At 50.2% G+C, this 26,626-nt stretch overlaps 1 protein-coding gene across 4 annotated transcripts in view; it reads left to right on the top strand.

Annotated features, from left to right (window-relative positions):
- The window catches only part of LOC149325611 (protein RCC2 homolog), a 74,361-nt gene extending 72,181 nt beyond the window's left edge, over positions 1-2,180 (top strand). For 2 of the 4 annotated variants that reach the window (XM_089562663.1, XM_089562664.1), the window contains 2 exons: positions 1,289-1,467; positions 1,533-2,180. In XM_089562663.1, the coding sequence (XP_089418789.1) occupies positions 1,289-1,467; positions 1,533-1,706 (353 nt within the window). In that variant the 3' untranslated portion in view covers positions 1,707-2,180. Of the gene's footprint in view, positions 1-1,288; positions 1,468-1,532 lie in introns of those variants that run through there. The other 2 variants (XR_016286043.1, XM_089562665.1) reach the window with 2 other exon arrangements.
- The last annotated feature ends 24,446 nt before the right edge of the window (positions 2,181-26,626 follow it).

The raw sequence follows: 26,626 nt of genomic DNA, 5'->3' as shown, positions 1-26,626 counted from the left end.
TTCCGGCGGTAGGCGGGCTCCCGGTATCCGCTAGTGGTAACAAGGTACACGGTATGCTAAAGGTGTCTATTTGCGAGAACTTCGTTGACGACTTCGAGAACGAGATCCATCGTAATGCTGGCAAAACGCCAGTGCAAACGTAATCGAAGCGACTGTAGCGACGGCCGCAATAGCCGATAGATGCCTTCAACGTGCGGCCGGCAGTAGCTTTCTTTTCGGCTGCTGCTAGGCCGCACTGCTGGCTGCCAGAAATCACGGAGTCTGCGGTACGTCATGCGCACGTCATGTTTCACGTCACTTAGTCCTGTGTCGTCATAGGAGAATCCCAAGTTTGAATCAAAGCGGCGGGAAAAACTTTTTCAACTTCGAATCCAAATTTCTTAGAAATAAATGCATCTTTCGCTGCCGGCCAAGTGGCAACAAAGCCATGACATGCCGAACTATCGGATTTTACTGTAAAAAAATAGTAATAGTGCTCTCCTCAGTGTCCCTTTAAGCGCACCATTGCTCGCAGCCGGAGCTGATCGCGGAGGCCACGGCGCGTGCATTTAGAAGACTATTCCCGCCTGTGTCATGGAAAGTTCGGGTGCAGCCTTCACACGGATTTATTTTTTTTAACATTTCCTTCGGAAAAACGGGGTGCGGCCCTTACACGCGTTTATACGGTAATGTGTACAGTGGTGCCTCATTAATTCAAACTGCAGGAGAGATCGAAAACTTGATTAAACAAAACGAAATTCTCCATTTCTCGGTTCTTACTGTTTCGCCATCTTCTTGTTCCGGGCCCATCGTACTGCGGGCGTAGTGCAGTTCCCGCAGCGGCGTGTTCGCTTTCCGGTTTAGACTTTGTCCCAGCCCGTGGGTTCGTCGGCGACATGCCGAGGGCAGCACAGCCAGGCCGAGCTCATGAAAGCGGTCGCCGCGCATCGCCCATGCACATGTCGTGCGGCGAAATATAGTTATGAGGAGCTTTAGAATGAGTGCAATACAGCTGGCCGCTTCCTCCGGCATATTGGTAATAAGTTCGTGATTTTTTCAGTGAAATTTGATTTTCCAGACTGCCTGATTTTTCGGTCGTTTTCGCGGTCCCTAGAGAGTCCGAAAAATCGGTCGTCGACTGTAATTGCCGAGTACTTCATTTACAAGCCTTGCAGACCACATCTCTCTCAATTTTTGAGTCCTCCCATGACCAATTGTGCATGAGAGATTGGAATTGGTGAGTCTGCAGTGCACAGCATCCCCTCGCCTTGCATTCAGCTGCTGAGAGAGCATTGTGGTGTCTGTGCAGGGGTGCTCTACTTCTGGGGCATGAACAACCATGGTGGCGAGGCGACTATGTACCCCAAGCCCATCCAGGACCTGACAGGGTGGCACGTGCGGGGCATCGGCTGCTCCAACAAGAGTATCGTGGTGCTGGCCGATGAGAGCGTCATCTCCTGGGGACCACACCCCACCTATGGGGAGCTGGTGAGCCTTTGTGGGGGCTGAAATGATGATGCTCGGGTTCAGCGGGTGACGTGTGGCTGCTGCAGGGCTATGGAGAAGGGCGGCAGAAGTCGTCAACGACACCGCAAGAGGTGCGCCTGCTCGAAGGCATCCACATGCATGCCGTGGCCTGCGGACTGGGCCACTCGGTGTTCATTGCCCGCGACGACACGGAGGAGGAGCGCACCCGCATCCGCCGCCTGCCCGAGTTCCAGCCATGAGCCACCACTGTACATACATCATGTATCCTTGGCACCCGACACGATCAGCCAGACTGCTTGTTGTTTTACTCATTCCGGCAAATACTCACATTGGGGCACGCATCCCTCCTGCTTATGATGTCATCCAGATTGGCCTCTGGGAAGTGCGCGCATGTGGAATCCAGCTGGTCAGGGTGCTCGGGAGGACTGTGTCCACCAGCCACTCTCGCTGCTGCTCCTCCAGTCAAGCCAAAGTTGTGAGCAATAAGGGATAAGCTGCCCTTGGTTGTGTGAGAATCTCCTGCCATTTTGTCCCACCCTCTTTTTGTCTCTCTTTGTACAGGTTTAGCCACACGTGTGTGATGCAGGCTGCTGAAGCCACATCTGGCTAAACAGTGATTGGCCACTCATCATGTTTGTGCAACATGACCTCATTGTATGATCTCAGGACAATAGATTTTATGTTTTGATAATAAAACAGATTTCCAAAGTGCACCAGTGGCTGTCTTTGACTTGTGCTAGGGCCATAGTCACCTCTGCTGCATATTCAGGCCCTGTCAGAGACGTGTGCATTCACAAATAGGCCGTGTGTTTCTGCAAAGTTCTGTCATGGCTCCTTGTGCATTTCGTGAGTAGCCGAGTTGAACCCGCACAAATCGAACTCACAAAAAGTGCCGAGTTCGATGTAACGGGTGATTTGATATAAAGTAGCAGCAAATTTAACAACGTGTTGAAAAAATTGTATTTATATGATAGCCACTTGGTGTGAACAGGCTTCCGAGCAGAATAATCGTGAATTTGTTTTTCTGCCATGGAGAGAGCACATTTTTCAATGTTATCGACGGACTCTCAACAGCTGAGATGGCAGCCTTCTGTCAGTAGCGACCATGCTGAGTGCACGGAATAAAGTACAGGTTCTCTATAGTCCTCTTCACAGTGGTGTCCTGATCAGCCACGACGTTGGCAGTGTTTTCTTTCGCAAGCTCCCCATGGTCTCAAAGCCACGTGCGGCTGCCCCATCACAAATAGCACCACGGAATTCGGACGTCGAAGAACCCTCAGCTGCCCCAACGCCTTCACACGCAGCTGTGCATGCACGTCTGGCTCCATACACACCATGTCTGTTCTCTGCCTTAGCCTGAAAGTGAGGCTTCAAAACGGTGCTCAGCGTTCATCTCGGAGTCGTGTATGCTGTGGCAACTTCAGGTTTCGTCGCACCTCATTCAACTCGCTGGATAATTTAGTTTCATGGGAAAGGGGAGGTTCTGTCATTTCGTGGCTGCCATGCTGCGCATACAGAGACAACAAAAACCACATGAAATTGCCGATGGCCTTATGAAACACCATACATACGTATGTGCTAACTGCGTGACAACATGGGCACAACTGGCATAACGCGTTGAAAACACATGTTCTGGTTGGCTAACTATGTGCCCACCACCTAGGTCATGGAAAATGCATGTCATTGTTGGTCTGGGAGCGCTACGAAGGAGCAAATAAAATCAGATCAAATCTTTATTCAGCAGTCTTCCGCATATGACAAAGGAATGCTTGGACAAGAGCAAAAAAGCTGCAACAAGTAGCTTGACGAGGCCCTCGCCCCTGTTTGATTGGCAGCGCGAAGGTTGTTTACTCACGTTAAATGCATATTGTTTGCATATATGTGTTGCATCTCACAGACAAAAGCAAGACAAATGTATTCACATACAATAGCATCCCACGTACAGGCCAACATGTTTGAAAACATGCAGCAAAAAACGAAAAGCGCATTTCTGGTCCAGTTCAGACCACTTTCACTCGGGACGTACAGACATACAAAAGAATGGTACAAACCTAATACAAAAACAAGTATGCTGCAAAATAAGAGAAAACGTTAAAAAAAAATTTTTTAAATGAGGAGACCAGCGTTCGTCATTAAATATTCTTACCATAGTTTTCTAGTCATGGTGCTCGGGTCTATATGTCTCTTTTCAAAGCTATTCAGCAGGAATGGTGCACGATATTGCAACCTGTTAAAACCATTATTGGTTCGGGAAAATGTCTAATCCCATATTTCTCTTTGTCTTGCGCTGTATGGCAGCTGCAAGGATTTTTTGAGGTGGCTCAATTGGGTGTTTTAAAGGGACTGTGCAGTGAATTAAAAGTCACTTGTAAATGTTTTCAATGCTTAGAAATGATGCTAAGAAGCATTCACACCAAGTATGAGTCTTCGGAACTGAGCCAGCAATTTATTACGAATTTTTAAAAACCGCGTTTTTTGAAATTCGCGGGTTGATTGGTGTCTTCGTAGGGACCGACTTTGAAGCTAAAATCGGGAAGACAGACGTCACTAGTCCCGTGACGTCGGCAGGCCACCACACGTCATTCGCTCGAGCCACGGCGTCACGAGCCGCCGCGCGAGATCCAGGGCATTGCCTTCACGCATATGCTTTCAATATAACTCTGCCGCCTCTTGCTGTTGGGAGTTCGGGAACCACTCGCAGTGCCTTTGTCGCAGTGACAAGCAAAGAAATCCGACGTGCGACGCGATCCAGGAAGGCGAAGAGAGACCGGAGAGACGCTGCTGCTCAGCGAGGTGCTGGGTGCGACAACCGGAAGTCGCAAACCAAACGTCAGCGAATGACGTATTCGTGGGCGGGGCCCAGTCCCAGAGCGGTTTTCTTTATTTTTTTATTGGTGCTCCGCGCGTACGAGTTGAGGGGGGAGAGGAGCGTGATTTTTAATCGTCTATAACTTCGTTGTTATTGATGCTAGCTCAAAAATTGCGCTGGTGTGACGAGTGATGGAATGCATATCTCTTGTTTGCTTTACGTAATCGCAATTAATTTATTCCATAGTCGCTTTAAGCTGTATGCATGCCTGACAGTAAGGACACGAAGTGATTGAAACAAATCCCGTGTATGGGGGCATTTGTAATATGGCGGATAGCTTTTTTCTGTATTAAAAGTCATTTGTGAATGTTTGAGATGATGTCCCCCAAACAAGGTTACAGTGCGGGAGGAATAAGGCATTGTATAGAAGAAGCTTGAGTTTCGGTGGAAGCACCTGTCGCAATCTACAAATCATTCCACATGCCCTCGCCAACTTTTTAGCTACAAGGTCGACATGAGTGTCCGAAAGGAAATTTTCGCTAATAACGACTCCTAGTGTTTTAACCTGTTTCGCAAGCTCTATTTTAGAATTGGCAAAATAGATATCCAAGCAACGATTTGCTTTTGCACCGGCGCAAATAAAATACATTTGGTTTTTGCTGCTTTTATATTTAAGGAATTTGCTGTGTTCCATAGAAACAATCTATCAACGGTAGTATTAGCTAAGATTGCAAGTTCCTTGATCTCCTTGGACTGAAAGAAAATGCTGGTATCATCTGCATAGACAACAAAATATGCTTGATCACTAATGCTTATTAAATCATTAACATAAAGATTGAATAAGAACAGCTCCAGTATACTGCCCTGCAGAACCCTGCCTTCACAGGGAGCAAAAATGAATATTCCCCTGTAATAGCGAAGCACTGTTTTCTTTGTTCTAGATATAATTTTAGTAATTCTAGAGGTATTCCACGAAATCCATAATGTGCTGATTTGCATAATAAAGAATGCCTTCAAAAAATCTACAAATATGCCGAAGGTTAACTTTCTTCAAATCCACTACACAAGTATGTACTCTTTCTGCATCAGTAGAGCCAGTTCGGTTGACATCTGCTCTCGAAAACCGTACTGCTGAGACGTTATAATAGAAAACTTATTGCAAAATGTTGTCACTCTATGATAAATAACTTTTTCCAGACCTTTTGAAATAACAGGTAATCTTGCAACTGGTCGGTAATTGGATAAATCATTTCTGTCTCCAGACTAATTGTACAACACCGAAACCTCTGACAGCTTTATTTTGTCTGGAAAAACACCTGTAGACAAGTTTTAAACACATGGGTAAAAACTGGTACCAGGAGATCGAGTACAAACTTAATAGGTCTAATTTGAAATCCATCTATATCACGTGCTTTACTATTTTTTAGTGCTAAAAATGCGGAGAATATTTCCTCCGGAGATGCCAGCTCAAAAAACGTACTGTTTGTAATCTGCGTCTCTAGGAAGCTCGTGGCAGTTTCATCGTGGACTGTATCAATCAAATTTATGAAATATTCATTAAACTTGTTCGCCAAATTTTTTCCTTTAAATACTTCATTATTAACTGTTATTTCAAGTTCTTCATTTTCAAAGCTTCCCCTTTGTAACAGTAAAGCAGCAGAGGCAGTACGTACAAAAATTAGCAGAAGTAAAGAGTTCAGACCTGTGAAATGCAAGGTGAAATAAAATCACGCTCTGCTCCGTGCACTGCCCCGCTGCCAAGTGGTTCCAGCGATGGTCGTGGCGTCCTTTTAAGCCAGGCAAAATGAGCGTGTCATGTTCCACAAAACCGGTCAGTTCACCGGCGCATCTGGACGCCGCCGCTGTACCTTATTGCAGCTGTACCGCAGGCACATACCTGGTCAGTGGTCGAGCGTTTCGCCTGTGAAATGCAAGGTGAAATAAAATCACGCTCTGCTCCGTGCACTGCCCCGCTGCCAAGTGGTTCCAGCGATGGTCGTGGCGTCCTTTTAAGCCAGACAAAGTGAGCGTGTCATGTTCCACAAAACCGGTCAGTTCACCGGCGCATCTGGACGCCGCCGCTGTACCTTATTGCAGCTGTACCGCAGGCACATACCTGGTCAGTGGTCGAGCGTTTCGCCTGTGAAATGCAAGGTGAAATAAAATCACGCTCTGCTCCGTGCACTGCCCCGCTGCCAAGTGGTTCCAGCGATGGTCGTGGCGTCCTTTTAAGCCAGGCAAAGTGAGCGTGTCATGTTCCACAAAACCGATCAGTTCACCGGCGCATCTGGACGCCGCCGCTGTACCTTATTGCAGCTGTACCGCAGGCACATACCTGGTCAGTGGTCGAGCGTTTCGCCTGTGAAATGCAAGGTGAAATAAAATCACGCTCTGCTCCGTGCACTGCCCCGCTGCCAAGTGGTTCCAGCGATGGTCGTGGCGTCCTTTTAAGCCAGGCAAAGTGAGCGTGTCATGTTCCACAAAACCGATCAGTTCACCGGCGCATCTGGACGCCGCCGCTGTACCTTATTGCAGCTGTACCGCAGGCACATACCTGGTCAGTGGTCGAGCGTTTCGCCTGTGAAATGCAAGGTGAAATAAAATCACGCTCTGCTCCGTGCACTGCCCCGCTGCCAAGTGGTTCCAGCGATGGTCGTGGCGTCCTTTTAAGCCAGGCAAAGTGAGCGTGTCATGTTCCACAAAACCGATCAGTTCACCGGCGCATCTGGACGCCGCCGCTGTACCTTATTGCAGCTGTACCGCAGGCACATACCTGGTCAGTGGTCGAGCGTTTCGCCTGTGAAATGCAAGGTGAAATAAAATCACGCTCTGCTCCGTGCACTGCCCCGCTGCCAAGTGGTTCCAGCGATGGTCGTGGCGTCCTTTTAAGCCAGGCAAAGTGAGCGTGTCATGTTCCACAAAACCGGTCAGTTCACCGGCGCATCTGGACGCCGCCGCTGTACCTTATTGCAGCTGTACCGCAGGCACATACCTGGTCAGTGGTCGAGCGTTTCGCCTGTGAAATGCAAGGTGAAATAAAATCACGCTCTGCTCCGTGCACTGCCCCGCTGCCAAGTGGTTCCAGCGATGGTCGTGGCGTCCTTTTAAGCCAGGCAAAATGAGCGTGTCATGTTCCACAAAACCGGTCAGTTCACCGGCGCATCTGGACGCCGCCGCTGTACCTTATTGCAGCTGTACCGCAGGCACATACCTGGTCAGTGGTCGAGCGTTTCGCCTGTGAAATGCAAGGTGAAATAAAATCACGCTCTGCTCCGTGCACTGCCCCGCTGCCAAGTGGTTCCAGCGATGGTCGTGGCGTCCTTTTAAGCCAGGCAAAGTGAGCGTGTCATGTTCCACAAAACCGGTCAGTTCACCGGCGCATCTGGACGCCGCCGCTGTACCTTATTGCAGCTGTACCGCAGGCACATACCTGGTCAGTGGTCGAGCGTTTCGCCTGTGAAATGCAAGGTGAAATAAAATCACGCTCTGCTCCGTGCACTGCCCCGCTGCCAAGTGGTTCCAGCGATGGTCGTGGCGTCCTTTTAAGCCAGGCAAAATGAGCGTGTCATGTTCCACAAAACCGGTCAGTTCACCGGCGCATCTGTACGCCGCCGCTGTACCTTATTGCAGCTGTACCGCAGGCACATACCTGGTCAGTGGTCGAGCGTTTCGCCTGTGAAATGCAAGGTGAAATAAAATCACGCTCTGCTCCGTGCACTGCCCCGCTGCCAAGTGGTTCCAGCGATGGTCGTGGCGTCCTTTTAAGCCAGGCAAAATGAGCGTGTCATGTTCCACAAAACCGGTCAGTTCACCGGCGCATCTGGACGCCGCCGCTGTACCTTATTGCAGCTGTACCGCAGGCACATACCTGGTCAGTGGTCGAGCGTTTCGCCTGTGAAATGCAAGGTGAAATAAAATCACGCTCTGCTCCGTGCACTGCCCCGCTGCCAAGTGGTTCCAGCGATGGTCGTGGCGTCCTTTTAAGCCAGGCAAAGTGAGCGTGTCATGTTCCACAAAACCGGTCAGTTCACCGGCGCATCTGGACGCCGCCGCTGTACCTTATTGCAGCTGTACCGCAGGCACATACCTGGTCAGTGGTCGAGCGTTTCGCCTGTGAAATGCAAGGTGAAATAAAATCACGCTCTGCTCCGTGCACTGCCCCGCTGCCAAGTGGTTCCAGCGATGGTCGTGGCGTCCTTTTAAGCCAGGCAAAATGAGCGTGTCATGTTCCACAAAACCGGTCAGTTCACCGGCGCATCTGGACGCCGCCGCTGTACCTTATTGCAGCTGTACCGCAGGCACATACCTGGTCAGTGGTCGAGCGTTTCGCCTGTGAAATGCAAGGTGAAATAAAATCACGCTCTGCTCCGTGCACTGCCCCGCTGCCAAGTGGTTCCAGCGATGGTCGTGGCGTCCTTTTAAGCCAGGCAAAATGAGCGTGTCATGTTCCACAAAACCGGTCAGTTCACCGGCGCATCTGGACGCCGCCGCTGTACCTTATTGCAGCTGTACCGCAGGCACATACCTGGTCAGTGGTCGAGCGTTTCGCCTGTGAAATGCAAGGTGAAATAAAATCACGCTCTGCTCCGTGCACTGCCCCGCTGCCAAGTGGTTCCAGCGATGGTCGTGGCGTCCTTTTAAGCCAGGCAAAATGAGCGTGTCATGTTCCACAAAACCGGTCAGTTCACCGGCGCATCTGTACGCCGCCGCTGTACCTTATTGCAGCTGTACCGCAGGCACATACCTGGTCAGTGGGCGAGCGTTTCGCCTGTGAAATGCAAGGTGAAATAAAATCACGCTCTGCTCCGTGCACTGCCCCGCTGCCAAGTGGTTCCAGCGATGGTCGTGGCGTCCTTTTAAGCCAGGCAAAGTGAGCGTGTCATGTTCCACAAAACCGGTCAGTTCACCGGCGCATCTGGACGCCGCCGCTGTACCTTATTGCAGCTGTACCGCAGGCACATACCTGGTCAGTGGTCGAGCGTTTCGCCTGTGAAATGCAAGGTGAAATAAAATCACGCTCTGCTCCGTGCACTGCCCCGCTGCCAAGTGGTTCCAGCGATGGTCGTGGCGTCCTTTTAAGCCAGGCAAAATGAGCGTGTCATGTTCCACAAAACCGGTCAGTTCACCGGCGCATCTGTACGCCGCCGCTGTACCTTATTGCAGCTGTACCGCAGGCACATACCTGGTCAGTGGGCGCGTTTCGCCTGTGAAATGCAAGGTGAAATAAAATCACGCTCTGCTCCGTGCACTGCCCCGCTGCCAAGTGGTTCCAGCGATGGTCGTGGCGTCCTTTTAAGCCAGGCAAAGTGAGCGTGTCATGTTCCACAAAACCGGTCAGTTCACCGGCGCATCTGGACGCCGCCGCTGTACCTTATTGCAGCTGTACCGCAGGCACATACCTGGTCAGTGGTCGAGCGTTTCGCCTGTGAAATGCAAGGTGAAATAAAATCACGCTCTGCTCCGTGCACTGCCCCGCTGCCAAGTGGTTCCAGCGATGGTCGTGGCGTCCTTTTAAGCCAGGCAAAATGAGCGTGTCATGTTCCACAAAACCGGTCAGTTCACCGGCGCATCTGTACGCCGCCGCTGTAGCTTATTGCAGCTGTACCGCAGGCACATACCTGGTCAGTGGGCGAGCGTTTCGCCTGTGAAATGCAAGGTGAAATAAAATCACGCTCTGCTCCGTGCACTGCCCCGCTGCCAAGTGGTTCCAGCGATGGTCGTGGCGTCCTTTTAAGCCAGGCAAAATGAGCGTGTCATGTTCCACAAAACCGGTCAATTCACCGGCGCATCAGGACGCCGCCGCTGTACCTTGACTCAGCTGTACCGCAGGCACCTACCTGGTCAGTGGTCGAGCGTTTCGCCTGTGAAATGTGTGGGGATTCGCGCTGTCTCGAGGGCAGCCTGTGCTGCTCCTTTTCGACTGCTGCGAAACCCTGTCCGCTAGCGGAGGCGCGGTACGGCTCTGGACGCTGCCTAACCACCCGCTGGGCCCTCCGGTCTCGCGGGGATCCCGGCTGCACTGCACGGGGGGTCGTGCTACGTGGTCCGCTGATTGGGTTGCGGAGGTGTGACGTAGGGGCGAAGTTGTGCTGTTCGGTAGCGGGTTGCGGAAGCGCGGGAGAGTTGGTGGCGGGCGTGCGACGAGGGCGGAACACGGGCCGACGCAAGCGATAAGGTACGTGAGCGACCAATATTCGCTGTCCCCGAGGCCTTTGCCGACGCCCATTCGCGTGCCTTGTCGCACAGGTCCCGAACATCGCAAGCCGAGAGCCTCGCGCCCCGCTCTTGCGGAACCTGCGAGCGCGCGGCGAAACCCGCCGAGAACCGCCGCCGCTGACCCGAGTCAGCCGCGGCTCTCACTAGAGTTTTCCCGCCGCACCGGTCTGCGCGCGCATCGTCTGCGGCCCGCTGTCGGGTGGCGGTGGATGCCAGGTGCGCACGGGTGGAAGGAGTGCCGCATGCAGTGCTTGTGTATGAGTGTACCGCTGTTGTCAGCACAATAAATACGTGTGCTGCAAACGTGCTACTGCTCTTGGATTGAGAGCGCACGAGCGCGGCAAGAGCAGACCGGTCCCCTTACGGCTCGGTGCTCGAACCACGCAGTGGGTCTCTCTCTTCGCACGCCTCGGGACATGTAAGGAAGCCCACTCTTGGGCTACGTGCTGACCCCGTGCGCGGAGGGAATAAGGGAGGTACCCACAAATGCAAGGCGAAATAAAATCACGCTCTGCTCCGTGCACTTCCCCGCTGCCAAGTGGTTCCAGCGATGGTCGGGGCTTCCCTTTTAGCCAGGCAAAGTGAGCGTGTCATGTTCCACAAAACCGGTCAATTCACTGGCGCATCAGGACGCCGCCGCTGTACCTTGATTCAGCTGTACCGCAGGCACCTACCTGGTCATTGGTCGAGCGTTTCGCCTTTGAAATGCAAGGTGAAATAAAATCACCCGCTGCCAAGTGGCTCCAGCGATGGTCGTGGCGTCCTTTTAAACCAGGCAAAGTGAGCATGAGGTTCCACAAAACCACTCAATTCCCCGGCGCATCAGGACGCCGCCGCTGTATCTTGATGCAGCTGTACCGCAGGCACCTACCTGGTCAGTAGTCGAGCGTTTCGCCTGTGAAATGCAAGGTGAAATAAAATCAAGCTCTGCTCCGTGTGCTGCCCCGCTGCCAAATGGTTCCAGCGATGGTCGTGGCGTCCTTTTAAACCAGGCAAAGTGAGCATGAGGTTCCACAAAACCACTCAATTCACCGGCGCATCAGGACGCCGCCGCTGTACCTTGATTCAGCTGTACCGCAGGCACCTACCTGGTCAGTGGTCGAGCGTTTCGCCTGTGAAATGCAAGGCGAAATAAAATCACGCTCTGCTCCGTGCACTTCCCCGCTGCCAAGTGGTTCCAGCGATGGTCGGGGCTTCCCTTTTAGCCAGGCAAAGTGTGCGTGTCATGTTCCACAAAACCGGTCAATTCACTGGCGCATCAGGACGCCGCCGCTGTACCTTGATTCAGCTGTACCGCAGGCACCTACCTGGTCAGTGGTCGAGCGTTTCGCCTGTGAAATGCAAGGCGAAATAAAATCACGCTCTGCTCCGTGCACTTCCCCGCTGCCAAATGGTTCCAGCGATGGTCGGGGCTTCCCTTTTAGCCAGGCAAAGTGTGCGTGTCATGTTCCACAAAACCGGTCAATTCACTGGCGCATCAGGACGCCGCCGCTGTACCTTGATTCAGCTGTACCGCAGGCACCTACCTGGTCATTGGTCGAGCGTTTCGCCTTTGAAATGCAAGGTGAAATAAAATCACCCGCTGCCAAGTGGCTCCAGCGATGGTCGTGGCGTCCTTTTAAACCAGGCAAAGTGAGCATGAGGTTCCACAAAACCACTCAATTCCCCGGCGCATCAGGACGCCGCCGCTGTATCTTGATGCAGCTGTACCGCAGGCACCTACCTGGTCAGTAGTCGAGCGTTTCGCCTGTGAAATGCAAGGTGAAATAAAATCAAGCTCTGCTCCGTGTGCTGCCCCGCTGCCAAATGGTTCCAGCGACGGTCGTGGCGTCCTTTTAAACCAGGCAAAGTGAGCGTGTCATGTTCCACAAAACCGGTCAATTCACTGGCGCATCAGGACGCCGCCGCTGTACCTTGATTCAGCTGTACCGCAGGCACCTACCTGGTCATTGGTCGAGCGTTTCGCCTTTGAAATGCAAGGTGAAATAAAATCACCCGCTGCCAAGTGGCTCCAGCGATGGTCGTGGCGTCCTTTTAAACCAGGCAAAGTGAGCATGAGGTTCCACAAAACCACTCAATTCCCCGGCGCATCAGGACGCCGCCGCTGTATCTTGATGCAGCTGTACCGCAGGCACCTACCTGGTCAGTGGTTGAGCGTTTCGCCTGTGAAATACAAGGTGAAATAAAATCAAGCTCTGGTCCGTGCACTGCCTCGCTGCCAAGGGGTTTCAGCGATGGTCGTGGCGTCCTTTTAAACCAGGCAAAGTGAGCATGTGGTGCCACAAAACCACTCAATTCCCCGGCGCACCAGGACGCCGCCGCTGTGTCTTGATGCAGCTGTACCGCAGGCACCTACCTGGTTAGTGGTCGAGCGTTTCGCCTGTGAAATGCAAAGTTAAATAAAATCACGCTTTGCTCCGTGCACTGCCCCACACACAAAACCACTCAATTCACCGGCGCATCAGAACGGCGCCGCCGTATCTTGATGCAGCTGTACCGCAGGCACCTACCTGGTCAGTGGTCGAGCGTTTCACCGGTGAAATGCAAAGTGAAAAAGCGAGAGTAGCCCTGGATGACTTCTGCGTACTAACTTGAAGGAGGTAAAACTAGACCGCAGCGGCAAGGTAATTGACGCTATTGTCGACACCGGCGCCGATATCACTGTGATTCGTGAAAGCAGTGTGCCGGAGGAGCTAGTAACACCACACGGCAGCATAGAGCTGGTGTCAGCGTTTGGCGAGAAAGTGAGTGCTAAGCTAGCACTGCTGCGTCTAGCTTTAATTGGCGAAAAATAACCCATACAGGAAGTAGTGGAAGAGACACAAGTAATGTGCGCTCTTACAGACAAGCACCGATTGTTTAATATCGGGTGACATATGGGAGCAACTGCTTGACGCCAACACCGAGGCCCGGGTGCTAGCAGTGACGGAACAAAACAAACTGAAGGGGTGCGAAATCGGTAGACAGCGGAGCCGGAAAACACCGCCAGAAGCGGCAGAAGTGCGGAGCGAGCTGAGCCGGTACAAAGCAGCGACGCGTGATGAACAGCGGAACGACGATTCCTTGCGTCAGGCCTGGCAAAGTGCAAAAAGGGGCAAGGCGGCAATGTTTGCGGTTGATGGGCTTCTCTATCACAAAGACTACGTGCTAGGAGAGCGGGTGCACCAATTGGTACTACCCGAATCGCGCCGCAAAGCTGTGCTTAGTCTGGCCCACGAATCTCACTGGGGAGGCCACCTTGGTGCCCGCAAAACTAAAGCGCGCATTAAGTATTCTTTCCACTGGCCAGGCATGGAGAAAGACATTCGAGACCACTGCAGCAGTTGTCACAGCTGTCAAGTCCGCTCGGACAAGAGACTGGTTCACGCTAACAAGATGCGCCCTTACGTGAGCAGGGCATCGGTGAGCATCATGTTTCATGATGACAGTGATTTCGGGGAGGTGGAATATACCCCGCGTGCGAACGCGGACGAAGTGTCATGCGTAGCCCTCGGGGTGGAAAAGACAGCACATCTCGATATAGAGACGGCTACTAGAATACGCGCCGTATTCGACCAGCACAAAGCACTCTTCGCAGCGAAACCAGGCGTAGCGCGTGTGGGCGCGCATCACATAAAGCTGGTGGAGGGCGCCAAGCCGAAACGCAGTCACCCGTACCGAATCGCTGAGAATCTGAAAGGCGAAGTCGCCAGGCAGATTAAGGAGCTGCTAGACTTGAATTATATACCCGTGTGAGAGTCCATACGCACATCCAATCGTATGCGCGCCTAAGAAAGATGGGTCGATCCGTCTGTGCATCGATTACCGGGCACTCAATGCAGAAACCGAGACGGATGCCTACCCAATGGGATGCCCACAGGAGCTCATTTTGCGCGAAGTTCATTACTCTCATCGACCTAAAACGGGGCCAGGTGCCCCTAGATGAGGGCTCACAACTTGTAACAGCCTTCGTGTCGCATTGCGGTCAGTTCGCATGGAGGGTCATGCCCTTCGGCCTGAAAAATGCAGCTGCCACTTTTCAGAGGGATAACGTGTTGGCTCCGCATGAAGAGTACGCGTGCGCGTATTTAGATGGTATAGCCGTCTTCAGTCAATCGCTAGAGCAACACGTGGAGCATCTGCATGGGGTGTTCACTACTTTGGAGAGCGCAGGGTTGCTCGCTAACGTAGAGAAGTGTCAGTTAGCTCAGGCTTCAATCCGGTATTTGGGACATATTGTAGGTTCGGACAAGCACGGCCCAGACCCTCAGAAGTTGGAAGCGATTGAGAGGCTCCAGGTCCCTAAGACAAAGAAAGAGTTGAGGAGCGCGCTCGGTCTCTGCGGCTACTACCGTAGCTGCATTCCGAAGTTCGCGGAGATAGCTCACCCGCTAACGCAGCTGACGGGAAAAAGTGTACCGACCCAATTGCCGTGGTCACCAGAAGCCGGTAGCGCCTTCGAGGCACTCAAGCGAGATCTCTGTGCAGCCGTTTCGCTGAGTACACCCGACCCACAGAGGCCATACGTACTCTACACGGACGCCTCAGCTGTGGCTGCAGGGGCTTGCTTATCGCAAACTGCCGATGACGGTTCGGAACAGCCGATCGCCTTCGCAAGCCACCGTTTTACACCGACGCAGATTCGGTGGGCCACGATCGAAAGAGAAGCATTCGGGGCCATTTGGGCATTAAAGAAGTTCGAGACGTGGGTATTCGGTGCCCAGGTAACTGTTGTGTCCGACCACAATCCGCTGTCGTAGCTCACGAGGAGCGTACCCCGGGGTGCGAAACATACCCGCTGGACTTTGGCGCTGCAGCGCTATAATGTGACGATCCAGCATCGCAGTGGTAAAATTCACGCGAATGCAGACGCACTCTCGCGTCTCCCAAATGATTGTTGGGAGTAATGACTGACTCGAGGCCCGGAGCGTTCACTAGGGGCATAAACAGGGTGCCGCCGTGTTTACGCTGAAGCACGTGTCATCGTCCCTGTGCCGGGTGAACTGAGACCAGTGTGCGTCCCGGGACATCAACAAAGTCCCCGCAGGGAGGCGTCTGCAGCATGCAGACGTTGGTGAGTAGCGACACCACGGGGTTAACCCGAGCATCCGCAGGGACATCCCCGCAGGGGGATGATGGTGAACAATGCGTCACCACGGACCCGAGCATCCGCGCTTAGCCGTGCGTGGCATCGCCGTGTCCGGGGAAAAGGGGATCCTGGTGGTTGAGCCGATGCCGAGCGTTTGGACCCTTAAGGCCCCTCGGCGGAGGCAACACACCACTTTGGCCCCAGCTTCCTGCAGACGGCACCTCCGGCCTGACCCGACCGGAGGAAATCGGCAGTCGCCTTTTCCTGTCCTCCCCTCTATCTTTCACTTTCCTATTTCCTTTCTTACAACTTTCCTGTATCCTCCTCTCTTCTTCGTTTTTTCCTCTTTTTCCTGGCGGCGAGGGTTAACCGTGTGTGGCCAAATACCCTGAGTTGAGTCATATTAGGTTACAGTTAAGGTGTACAGCTGGCGTGGGCAGGACTTTCAAGTTCCTGTCGCGTCCCCTTGTTGGACTCCATGGTGGGTGGCTGGCACCATGACCGAAAAACATCGATTTTTTATGGCTCCCCCCCTTTCCAAACCTGATCGCTCTCTTAAAAGAGTGCGGAACGAAGCAGAGTACTTTTTTTCCAAAAAGAAACCAACATTCGCCAAATTCCATGTCGTCCACAGTGAAGTGCAAGATAAACAGGCCAGAATTCTATCCCCCTTCATCGTATCGAAATGCTTAACAGAGGCTTTGGGCCCCGGCTACAAAGTATCAAAAATGGCCAGCGGCGATCTATTGCTGGAACTCCGAGATAATGTTCAAACTTCCAAACTCGCAAACATAGTGTGTATGGGGAAGACACCTGTCTCCATCACAGCACACCGATCCCTCAACACTGTCCGTGGCGTCATCTCCGAAAATGATTTTCTACATCTCACAGAGAAAGAAATGCTGGAAGGCCTTTCCGATCAAAACGTCATTGATGTGTACCGAATCAAAATCCGCAAGGACAACAAAGATATAGATATAGACACTTGGTCCTGACTTTCAACACATGCACATTGCCAGAAACCATCGACATTGGATACCTCAAAGTAAATGTTAGACACTATATCCCTAACCCCCGAAGATGCTTTAACTGTCAGAGGTTTGGCCACGGCTCACAGAGTTGCCGCGGCCGCAAAACTTGCGCGAAATGCGCGTCAAAGGGCCACCATTCTGAGGAATGTGACGCAGCTCTACGCTGCGCTAACTGTGAAGGCGACCATGCTGCGTACTCCAGGGCATGTCCGTCCTGGAAGAACGAGAAGGAAATAATCACCATAAAAACAAAGGAAAATATATCATTTCGAGAAGCAAGAAAGCGATTCGCAGTCACGAACACTTTCTCTTTCACAGCGAAACCAAACTTCGCTGATGTGGCAGGGCCATCCACGCCCCAGGCAGAGACAGCGAAGGCTGCTCTGCCAACCCCAAAGCGGGGCATGCCGGCCCATGGGCCAGCATCCCGCAGGACTTCCCCCCGTCGGGGGAGGCCTGAAACCCACACGCCCGCGGCTTCACCGCGGTCTTCCAGCACCTCTGACGAGGTGATGGATCTAACCCCCAGCCCGCCTGCTTTACAGCGGCGGAACAGCTCTCTTGAGCGGAAGAAGGACAGGGCCCTCATAACAGGCCCAGAAAATAAGTAAACTCTTTATTGTCCCTACCCCAAACATAAACATGGCTTTTCTAGTTCAATGGAACTGTAGAGGATTGTTGAGAAATTACGATGACATAAAAAACATTTTAGGGTCAATGTCACCCGTAGCCTTATGTCTCCAGGAAACCAATCTAGGTCCACAACATATGAACATCCTGAAGCATTATAAAACTTTTAGACGAGATCGTGAACAGGCAAATAGACTCTCGGGAGGCGTCGCGATTGTCGTACAAAGCGGCGTCCCTGCTCAAGAGATCAGACTCACAACAAAACTGGAGGCAGTTGCGGTCAGCATTGTCAGCTACAAAACTATAACTATCTGTTCTGTATATCTTCCTCCACATATAACATTAACAGTCCGTGACCTACAGGAACTCATCAATGAACTGCCAGAACCATATCTAGTAGTCGGGGATTTTAACGCTCACTCCCCTTTTTGGGGAAGTGAGCGCTGTGACTCTAGGGGTCAAATAATCGAAGATTTTATCCTCACAAATAGTGTATGCCTTTTAAATACAGAAAAAGCCACATACTGCTCCCCTGCCTCAGGGAAAATGACCTGCTTAGATTTGTCTTTTAGTTCACCTTCTGTTTTTAACGATTTTAGCTGGGACGTTATTGACAACCCTTATGGCAGTGATCACCTCCCTGTACTAATCATTTTAACATCCACACCGGAAATAATCCCCACAAGGCCACGGCGCTGGAAGCTTCACCTCGCCGACTGGTCACTTTTTAGAGCAAATGCAAATTTAGAAAATATACTTTTAGATAATCTCACCGTTGACCAGATTAACGAAAAGTTCACTAATTGTATCATAACTGCCGCACTCACAGCTATTCCTCAGTCGTCAGGAGTAGCGCGACAAAACCATAAAGTATGGTGGACAAAGGAATGTAAAGAAGCAAAAAAAACAGCAAAATAGAGCGTGGGGTAAATTCCGCAGGTATCCGACACATGAAAATCTCTTGAATTTTAAAAAGGCAAAAGCTAAAGCTCGGTACGTCCGTCGCAGTGCCGAGAAAGCTTCATGGCAAAATTATGTTTCATCTATCAACAGTCAGATCCCATCTAAAAAAATGTGGGAGCAGGTTCGAAAATTAAATGGCACCTTTTCACCATTCACAATTCCTTTTTTAACAACACCCGGCACACAAACAAGCATAGCGGAACAGGCAGACATATTAGGGGAACATTTTGCTGCAGTCTCAAGTTCATCTCACTATACAGTCTTTTTTAAAATACAAAAACACAGCTGAAAAACAGAGGCTCCCAACAAGTGGAGGCACAAATGAAGAATACAATAGTCTAATTAACCTCCAAGAAATCAATAAAATACTATCTGCCGGCAAAAAAACTGCTCCAGGACCCGACGAAATACATTATGAAATGCTTGCACATCTTTCCGAGCCAGCCGTGGACGCACTTTTAAGATTCTTTAACACAATTTTCATATCTGGGAAAATACCAGAAGCCTGGAAGAAAGCTATTATTGTACCGCTTCTTAAGCCTAGTAAACCCCCAACTTCTCCTAGCAGTTATAGACCCATAGCCCTGACCAGTTGCCTTGCCAAATCCTTCGAAAGTGTCCTAAATATAAGACTAACCTTTGTTCTTCAATCTTGTGAACTTCTTGATATCCATCAGTGTGGATTTAAAAAGGGATGCTGCACTACAGACCACCTAGTCCGCCTTGAGAATACTGTCAGAGAAGCTTTTATACACAAGCAACACTGTCTTAGCGTCTTTTTTGATTTAGAAAAAGCATATGATACTACCTGGAGGTTCGGGATTCTCCAGGACTTAGCTGAGCTTGGCATCCGTGGCAGAATACTAAACTCAATTAAAGACTTTTTGACTAACCGTTCATTTAATGTCCGTCTAGGCTCAACCCTTTCGAGGGATTTTATTCAGGAAAATGGAGTACCTCAAGGGTGTATTTTAAGCACAACCCTTTTTATTGTAAAAATGAATTCTCTTAACAAAATAATACCAAGGTCCATAACATATTCAGTCTATGTTGACGATCTTCAGATAGCGTGCACATCTTCCAATATATCTACATGTGAAAGACAAGTACAACTTACAATCAACAAACTGGCAACATGGGCAGACAAGAATGGTTTCCACTTCTCACCACAGAAAACAGTAGCCTTACTTTTTTCACTCAAACGAGGCTTGCACACAGATCCCACATTACACCTAAACCAAATCGAACAGCCTTTAAAAAAGGAACACAAATTTCTAGGCATCACCTTCGATAAAAAGCTTACTTTCCTGCCTCACATAAACGCACTAAAGAAGAAAGCGTCGCTATCACTGAACATACTTAAAGTCCTTTCACGCAAACACGGGTTCTGATCGGGTATGCCTTCTACGGATTTATCGCTCTGTAGTACGTTCCGTTTTAGATTATGGCTGCATAGTGTATGGATCAGCAAGGCCAACGTACTTGAAGCGACTGGATCCTGTGCACAATCTGGGATTGCGTCTTTCAACTGGTGCTTACAGGACGTCACCAATAAAAAGCCTTTACGTAGAAACCAATGAACCACCACTTGCAGACAGACGAACAATGCTCACATGCTCATACATTTTAAAGATCCGTTCCCAGCCTAAACACATCTGTTACCCACTCGTTACAAAGTGCCCGTCCCGAACACTATTTACCAACAAACCTCTAGCAATCAGACCACTTCTTCTCCGCTTTGAAGAGAAATGCCAAGAACTAGACATAATGAACATATTACCTAATATTGCCCGCAAACCTGATCCACTCCCGCCTTGGTACTGCCTACCATCTGTGTGCGACTTTACATTAACACAATTTCGGAAAAAACACACACCGCATGAGCAGATATTACAAGAATACTTAGCACTAAATGAAAAATACGGAAAATATGAAGCATTTTATACTGATGGATCAAAATCGGCACACTACGTCGGAAGTGCTGTAGTTCAGAATAATTGGGAAAAATAGTACGGCTACCTGAGTGTGCATCCATTTTCACTGCCGAGTGTTACGCTGTCTCGGTGGCTGTAGAAAAAATAATAAATGAGAACATTCAGAACAGCATCATTTACACTGATTCTCTGAGCGTACTAACCTCACTTCACCATAGCAATGCAGTGACACCACTAATTAGTGATATCATACACAACATAACAAGCGCCACAATACAGGGACAAGACATAAAATTTTGCTGGGTTCCCAGCCACATTGGAATCGCTGGCAATGAGAAAGCAGATGAATGTGCTGGAAAAGCTCGGAACAAAGAAATAAAGAAAGTGAACATCCCCTACAATGATTGTATGAAGTTGGTACAGTGCAAGCTAAGAAATAAATGGCAGTCGCAATGGAATATTGAAAGAAAAAATAAGCTACATTTAGTAAAACCCATCCTAGGCGAATGGAAATCATGCTCACACCAAAAACGATTCATCGAAGTTATTTTATGCCGTCTCCGTATTGGACACACATCTCACACACAACTTCCTACTTACAAAAGAAGACAAACCTGTTTGTGAAAAGTGCGGAGATGAACTAACAGTAAACCACATATTATTCTCATGTACAGAACTTGAATCACTAAGGAAAAAACATTTTACTACCTTTTACAAAGAACAGATTCCTTTTCATCCAGCATTGATTTTAGGCGAAGATGCACTTGTCAGGATACCCTGTGTTTTTAGCTTTTTAAGGGAAGCCAGTATTCATCAACTCTAATTTACTCACCCTGTGCTTCACTGCATACAGTTATACACCTCAGCCACTTTCTCAATCATGAGAAGCAGGCTGAGGTCTTTATCTGAGTTGTTGGGAGCCTCGAAATCCTTGCCAAGCCAAGGATGTCTGCGGAGGTAACCCAACCTTTAAAAGTTTCTCTATCAGACATTTTTAAAATTCTTGTCTTTTATCAGCTAGTTAGTAAAAATAACTTTTAGGCCCTTTACACCAACGTTTTTATCCACTTTGTTTTCAAACTCTGCTCAAGCATATTTTTTCCATACCTTGTTCTTGGCGCATGATAGCCTTAGCTGCTTATGTGCCAATAAACCCAACACAACACAACACATCAACAAAGCCATTTTGACAAACTTGTCAGAAATCAACCCCGGAGAAAGGACGTACAACTACATCCGATCCTTCCTCACTAACAGAACAGCAGTGATAACGGTCGGAACAATAGAGTCTTCCCCAATCACACTAGGAGGTAAAGGAACGCCACAGGGCTCCGTCCTGTCCCCTTTCCTTTTTAACCTCTCCCTCATCACAATTCCCCCCAAACTGGCACAAATACCAGACCTACATCACACGTTCTATGCAGATGACATCACACTTTGGGTAACCAATGGATGCGACGGCTACATAGAAGACACACTCCAAGCAGCAGTGGACATCATGAGGCATGCGCATGGGAATCCGGCCTCACTTGTTCTGAGCAAAAATCTGAACTCTTCGTGATCCGTCGTAAACAAAGAGGTAGGCTGACATATCCCCCCCCCCCCCCCCCCCGCAAATAAACGTCTATGTTAATGGACGATCTGTCAAAGAGGTACAAACCATGAGAATACTATTTACAAACAAATGGAAAGAATACTGACACACTCACTAAGCTAAAACGCACGGTAGAAGCGACGGCGCGATTAATCCGCCGCATAGCTAACCGCAGACAAGGGGTGAGGGAAAGAGATTTATGCCGACTAATGCAGGTCTTTGCGCTAAGCAGGATACTCTATGCCACCCCTTATCTCAAATTTTCGAAAGCAGAAAAGGACAAATTGGATAGCATGATACGGCAGGCTTATAAGGCTGCGTTAGGACACCCATTAAATGCCTCAACCGAAAGGCTTATGAGGTTAGGAATACATAACACCTACAATGAACTGAAAGAAGCCCATTTAATGGCTCAAACAGCGCTATTAGCCAATTCCAGAACTGCCAGGAGTATTCTTACCAGGCTCGGAATTAACTTTCAACCTACGAATAACGATATGCTAAAGTAGACTTACCCTGCGACTATAGGTCACCCTTACTAATCAAACCACTCCCCAAAAACATGCACCCCTTACACCATGAGGGTAGAAGACAAGCACGAGCCAAAGCCTTACATAACAAATACAGACAGTGCGCTGGAACACTTTATGTAGATGCGGCAGAATACAAACATACCAATGCCTTTGCAATTGTGGTTGTGAACGAGAATGGTGACCACATCGTCTCGGCATCAATCAAAACGAAACCCTCTGAAACGGCAGAAGAGGCGGCTATAGCCCTCGCCCTAGCGCATACCCAAGAGAGCATCATCCTCAGCGATTCCAAAATGGGTATCAATAATTTCGCTAAAGGGCGAATTACAAACATCTCCCTTAGAATCCTTAACGCAACCAAATTCTCATCAAATTATTCCGAATTGACATGGGTCCCAGCCCATTCGGGGAATCCGGGGAACGAGGCAGCCCACAATAAAGCCCGAGGTTTCGTCGACCGGGCAGTGGATAAGTCTGGCTCCCTGAATTTCACGAAGGACTCCTTGATCATATATCATGACCTCACCAATCATTTTAAACTAGAGAGGAGAATTTTCCCCCCTCCAGACAGAAGACTTACTAAAGAACAAGAGGTTACGTGGCGTCGTCTACAGACGAGATCGATACGCACCCCATCACTCCTCGCGCACATTTATCCAGATCTTTACAACCCAAACTGCAAGCACTGTGGCCAACGTGCTACCTAAGATCACATCCTGTGGGACTGCAAAATAGAGCCACCTCCGGGTGATCTAGTTACAGCTCCTTCTCTCGAGCGGTGGGAGACCGTGCTGGCTAGCTCTGACCCCAGGGGCCGTATTACGGAACTGTCAAATCAAAAACTTGTCAAAAACGCGTCAAAAACTCGTCAAAAAGCCCCGCCGTAGCCGCGCTCCTATTGGTCGGCCGTGGCCGGCGGCCATGTTGCTTTCTTGCGTCATGGGTGGCTGTCGTTTACGTCACGGACATGACAGAAGTGGTGACGTTGCACACCTAATTATGCAGGCGCATTTTGACGATTTTTTTTGACGGCTTCGAGGCGGTCAAAATTGGACCGTTCCGTTTTTGACAGAAAATGGCGGCGGCGGCAGCGGCGTCGTATGTGGCTGAGGCGGCTGCGGCGACGCGAGCAACGGCGAAGGAGGGCGCACGAAGACGCGTTTGACTTGCCGGACGAGCTGTTCCGACGCCTTTTTCGACTGGAGAGGCAGACTGCGGTGTGGCTATGCGACGAACTCGCCGATGAATTTGGAGGTTTGCGTGCGAATGCGCTGTCGGTGCAGCGGCGGGTGCTGTGTGCACAGCGGTTATTTGCGACCGGCGGCTTTCATGCAAGCTTCGGCAGCCGACGAAACCTCTGTGCCACAGCTACATACAAATAAAACATGCTTATGCTGGCAAAGAACTTTATTTTCACCTGCAAATCGCACTTCGTGGCCGTCTTCTGTTTACCGGTCGAGGAAAAAGAAACAGACGACCACACATCACATACAACGCTTCACGCTTTGACACTTTTTTCATCGATCGTAAGAGCCGAACAACACAGACCTTAACAAGTTGGCTTCGTCGATTTTTCCGCACTTAGAACAACCGCACAGTACCTTGATTTTCGTCGCCACGTAAGAAAACAGTATCAAGGCGTGGAACAGCTGTTCACGTGCAAAGCGGCTTGTTGTTTTACCGCCGTCTGCGCACCCCCGCGGCAGCAAAAGTTACCCACCAGGAAATTTAATAGCCTAACTTCTTGCGCTTCTTGTTTTTCTTAATATTTTTTAGCTTTAAACATCATTTTTTGGCAAAATAAAATAATAATTATTTTTATCGCTGTGCATTTCTTTACTCTTTTAGCAAAAATTTAGCAGATGGTCCCTCGTCGTGCAGGCAAACGCTTCCGGGGCGCCGCTCTGCTGTAATTGGCTGATTCCTCGTTGCGTCAATTTTGCGTCAGTCGTGACGTCACATCGTTTCGTCATTTTGACGTCACTGTCAATAACTTTTGACAGGTTTTTGACAAAGTTCCGTAATACGGGTCCAGAACGCAAGTTTTGGCGGTGGAGTGGGCTGACAAAGTCGTCGAGGGCTATGTACTCTCGACCACTTAACGCGATCTCTTGCCAAGCTCTTTCCGGCGAATAAAATGTTTTACAATCAATCAACCTGCCAGCTGCATGGGCGCGTGCGAATGGTGTGCGAAATGCGGTGTGGGAACTGTAACCCTAGGACGGGTTTGGACACTCCTTGCATGTCGCCTTGTTGATGTGCACATGTTTGTCATTTCTTTTGTATTACCTTGTAATAGGAATTTTGTATTACCTCGTGTAGGAATGTGTTACGGAAAGCGGCGTTGGCGTCCCTCCTTGTTATCTGTGTAATTCAATGAATCTATTTAGTGATTATTGAATCTTGGGAGGGAGGTGTAAGGCGCCATTCAATCGCCTCTTTCCATTTTAACCGGCGCCGTAATAACGACTGAAAAAGCCGCTCTACGAGCGGCGCGGCGACAGCATCGCGGTTGTTAGCCTGGACGGCGTTCGCTGTTTCGCTAAGAGCTCGTTTCCGTGTTTTTTTTTTACCAAAGTGAACGAGAGGCCTCCCTACCAGTTGAAGGTCGCGCTTGAGCGAACTTTAAGGCGCCTGCAGAAGGTACTCTTCTACTCTGTCCTGCAATCTTAAAGCATTACGATCCTAACACGGATGGGCGATGCCCGCACTGTGGGGAGACCTGTGATATCTTCCACATGGTGTGGGCATGTACTCAAAATCCCCACCTCCCCTCTTCCCCTACCCCTTCCGGAGAGGCCTGGGAGACTGCCCTCCTCAACTGCTCCTCGCTTGAGTCCCAAAGGGCTCTGGTGAAACGTGCGAGAGACGGGGCATTGTCATGCGGTGTCCCGGACTAGGGATGCCGACTCTGCGGGGCCACTCTGTGGCTCCCAAACTCTATTTCAGAAATTAAAAGTTTTCACCACCACCACCGCCCTGTCGCGGCTTGCGGGAAGAAAGCATCCTCCTTGGCCGAGTGCGGATCGCCCACATGTCTGTTGTGGGGAGAGGGAAGGGCAGCATTCGCGCCTCGCGGCTTACTTCAAAGGCTCGCGGAGGGCGCGCTTGCGGTTAGCGAAGGCATCCCTTCTCTGACAGGGCCGGTGCCACACGGCGTGGCGCGGTACGGACAATGTCCGGAGGCTGCGCGCCCACTTGCTAGCCTCATCTGGGAACGTTTAGCGGCATCTTACCTGCCCCGAGGGGTCCCTGTTGCGGGAGAGCGTTCGTAGCCGCGTTTGCAGGCTGTGTATGGCGCCGAGGCCGGGGCTTTTAGGGAGAGAGCAAAAACACATGTAGTGACGAGGCTCCTCCTGCTCGCGGCTTAAGAATAATTCAACTTCTTGCTTTTTTTTTTTCCCGTGGGGAGAGAGCGCGGGGGCGCGCGATGCTCTGCCGCCATCGCGAGTGGGTCCACGGGGCGCTGGTGAGACATCATGCTGTCATGTATTACCTATCAACGCGACTCACGCTGGCTCAGCACCGTGATTACGAGGTGCTGAAGAAAATTGTGCTGGAAGAGCTAAAGCTGTCTGCAGCCGAATATCAAAGACGGTTCCAGTAAGCTACCAAACGTGCAAGCGAGACTTGGAAAGTGTTCGCGACGCGTCTGCGCAGCTACGCGAACTTTTACGTAGACGCACGCGGCGTGAAGTCGTTTGAAGACCTTTTGGAGCTTCTCGTTGCTGATCAACTGAAGGCGGGCTTAAATGAAGAAGCCAATAAGTACGTAAAGCTTCGAGAAGCGAAAAATGGTTTAAGGCTGACGAGCTAGCTCGCCTTCTGCAGACCTTCGAAGAGGCTGCGGGAGAGGGTAGCGCACAAAGGAGGGGTAGCGGCCTTAAGCCAATTGAACAGAAGGGCGCGGCTAAAGGCGAGCTGACGGGGCGTTGCGGAGGAGCTAACCACAAGGAACGAGTTGAGGGGAAAATAAACATTAGAAAATAAACTACCACGACTTCTTAACAAACTCGCACAAAACGATATTGATCTCCAAAACACAACACGCCACAAACTGTTTGAGTATTTTTTACACTGCACCTAACCTTTTTTTCTGTGATTTGTTTACCTAATTCTTCTTTCTTTCACCATCATTGTAAGTTTTCTTTCCAGCCAGGACAATGCTGTTGATTTTATGCTGACTACTGTAACCTGATAACAGCTCTGCTATATGCATTTTTTCCTTTGTTATCTGTATTTCCTGTATTTTCTTTTTTTTCGTGTGTGTGAAAAAAAAACCAAACCACTGCATTGCTGTCAAAGTGGGGGCCCGTGGCCTTGTCAAGCTGTCAAACGGCAGCTTTTACTATGTACGGGTCCCCGCCATCATCTGTACCAT

This window comes from Amblyomma mixtum, chromosome 10 (genome assembly GCF_055824585.1).
Source record: "Amblyomma mixtum isolate Tamu chromosome 10, ASM5582458v1, whole genome shotgun sequence".
NCBI classification, from domain to species: domain Eukaryota; kingdom Metazoa; phylum Arthropoda; class Arachnida; order Ixodida; family Ixodidae; genus Amblyomma; species Amblyomma mixtum.
Note: the sequence above shows the minus strand (reverse complement) of the source record. Positions and strands in the feature narration are given on the sequence as shown.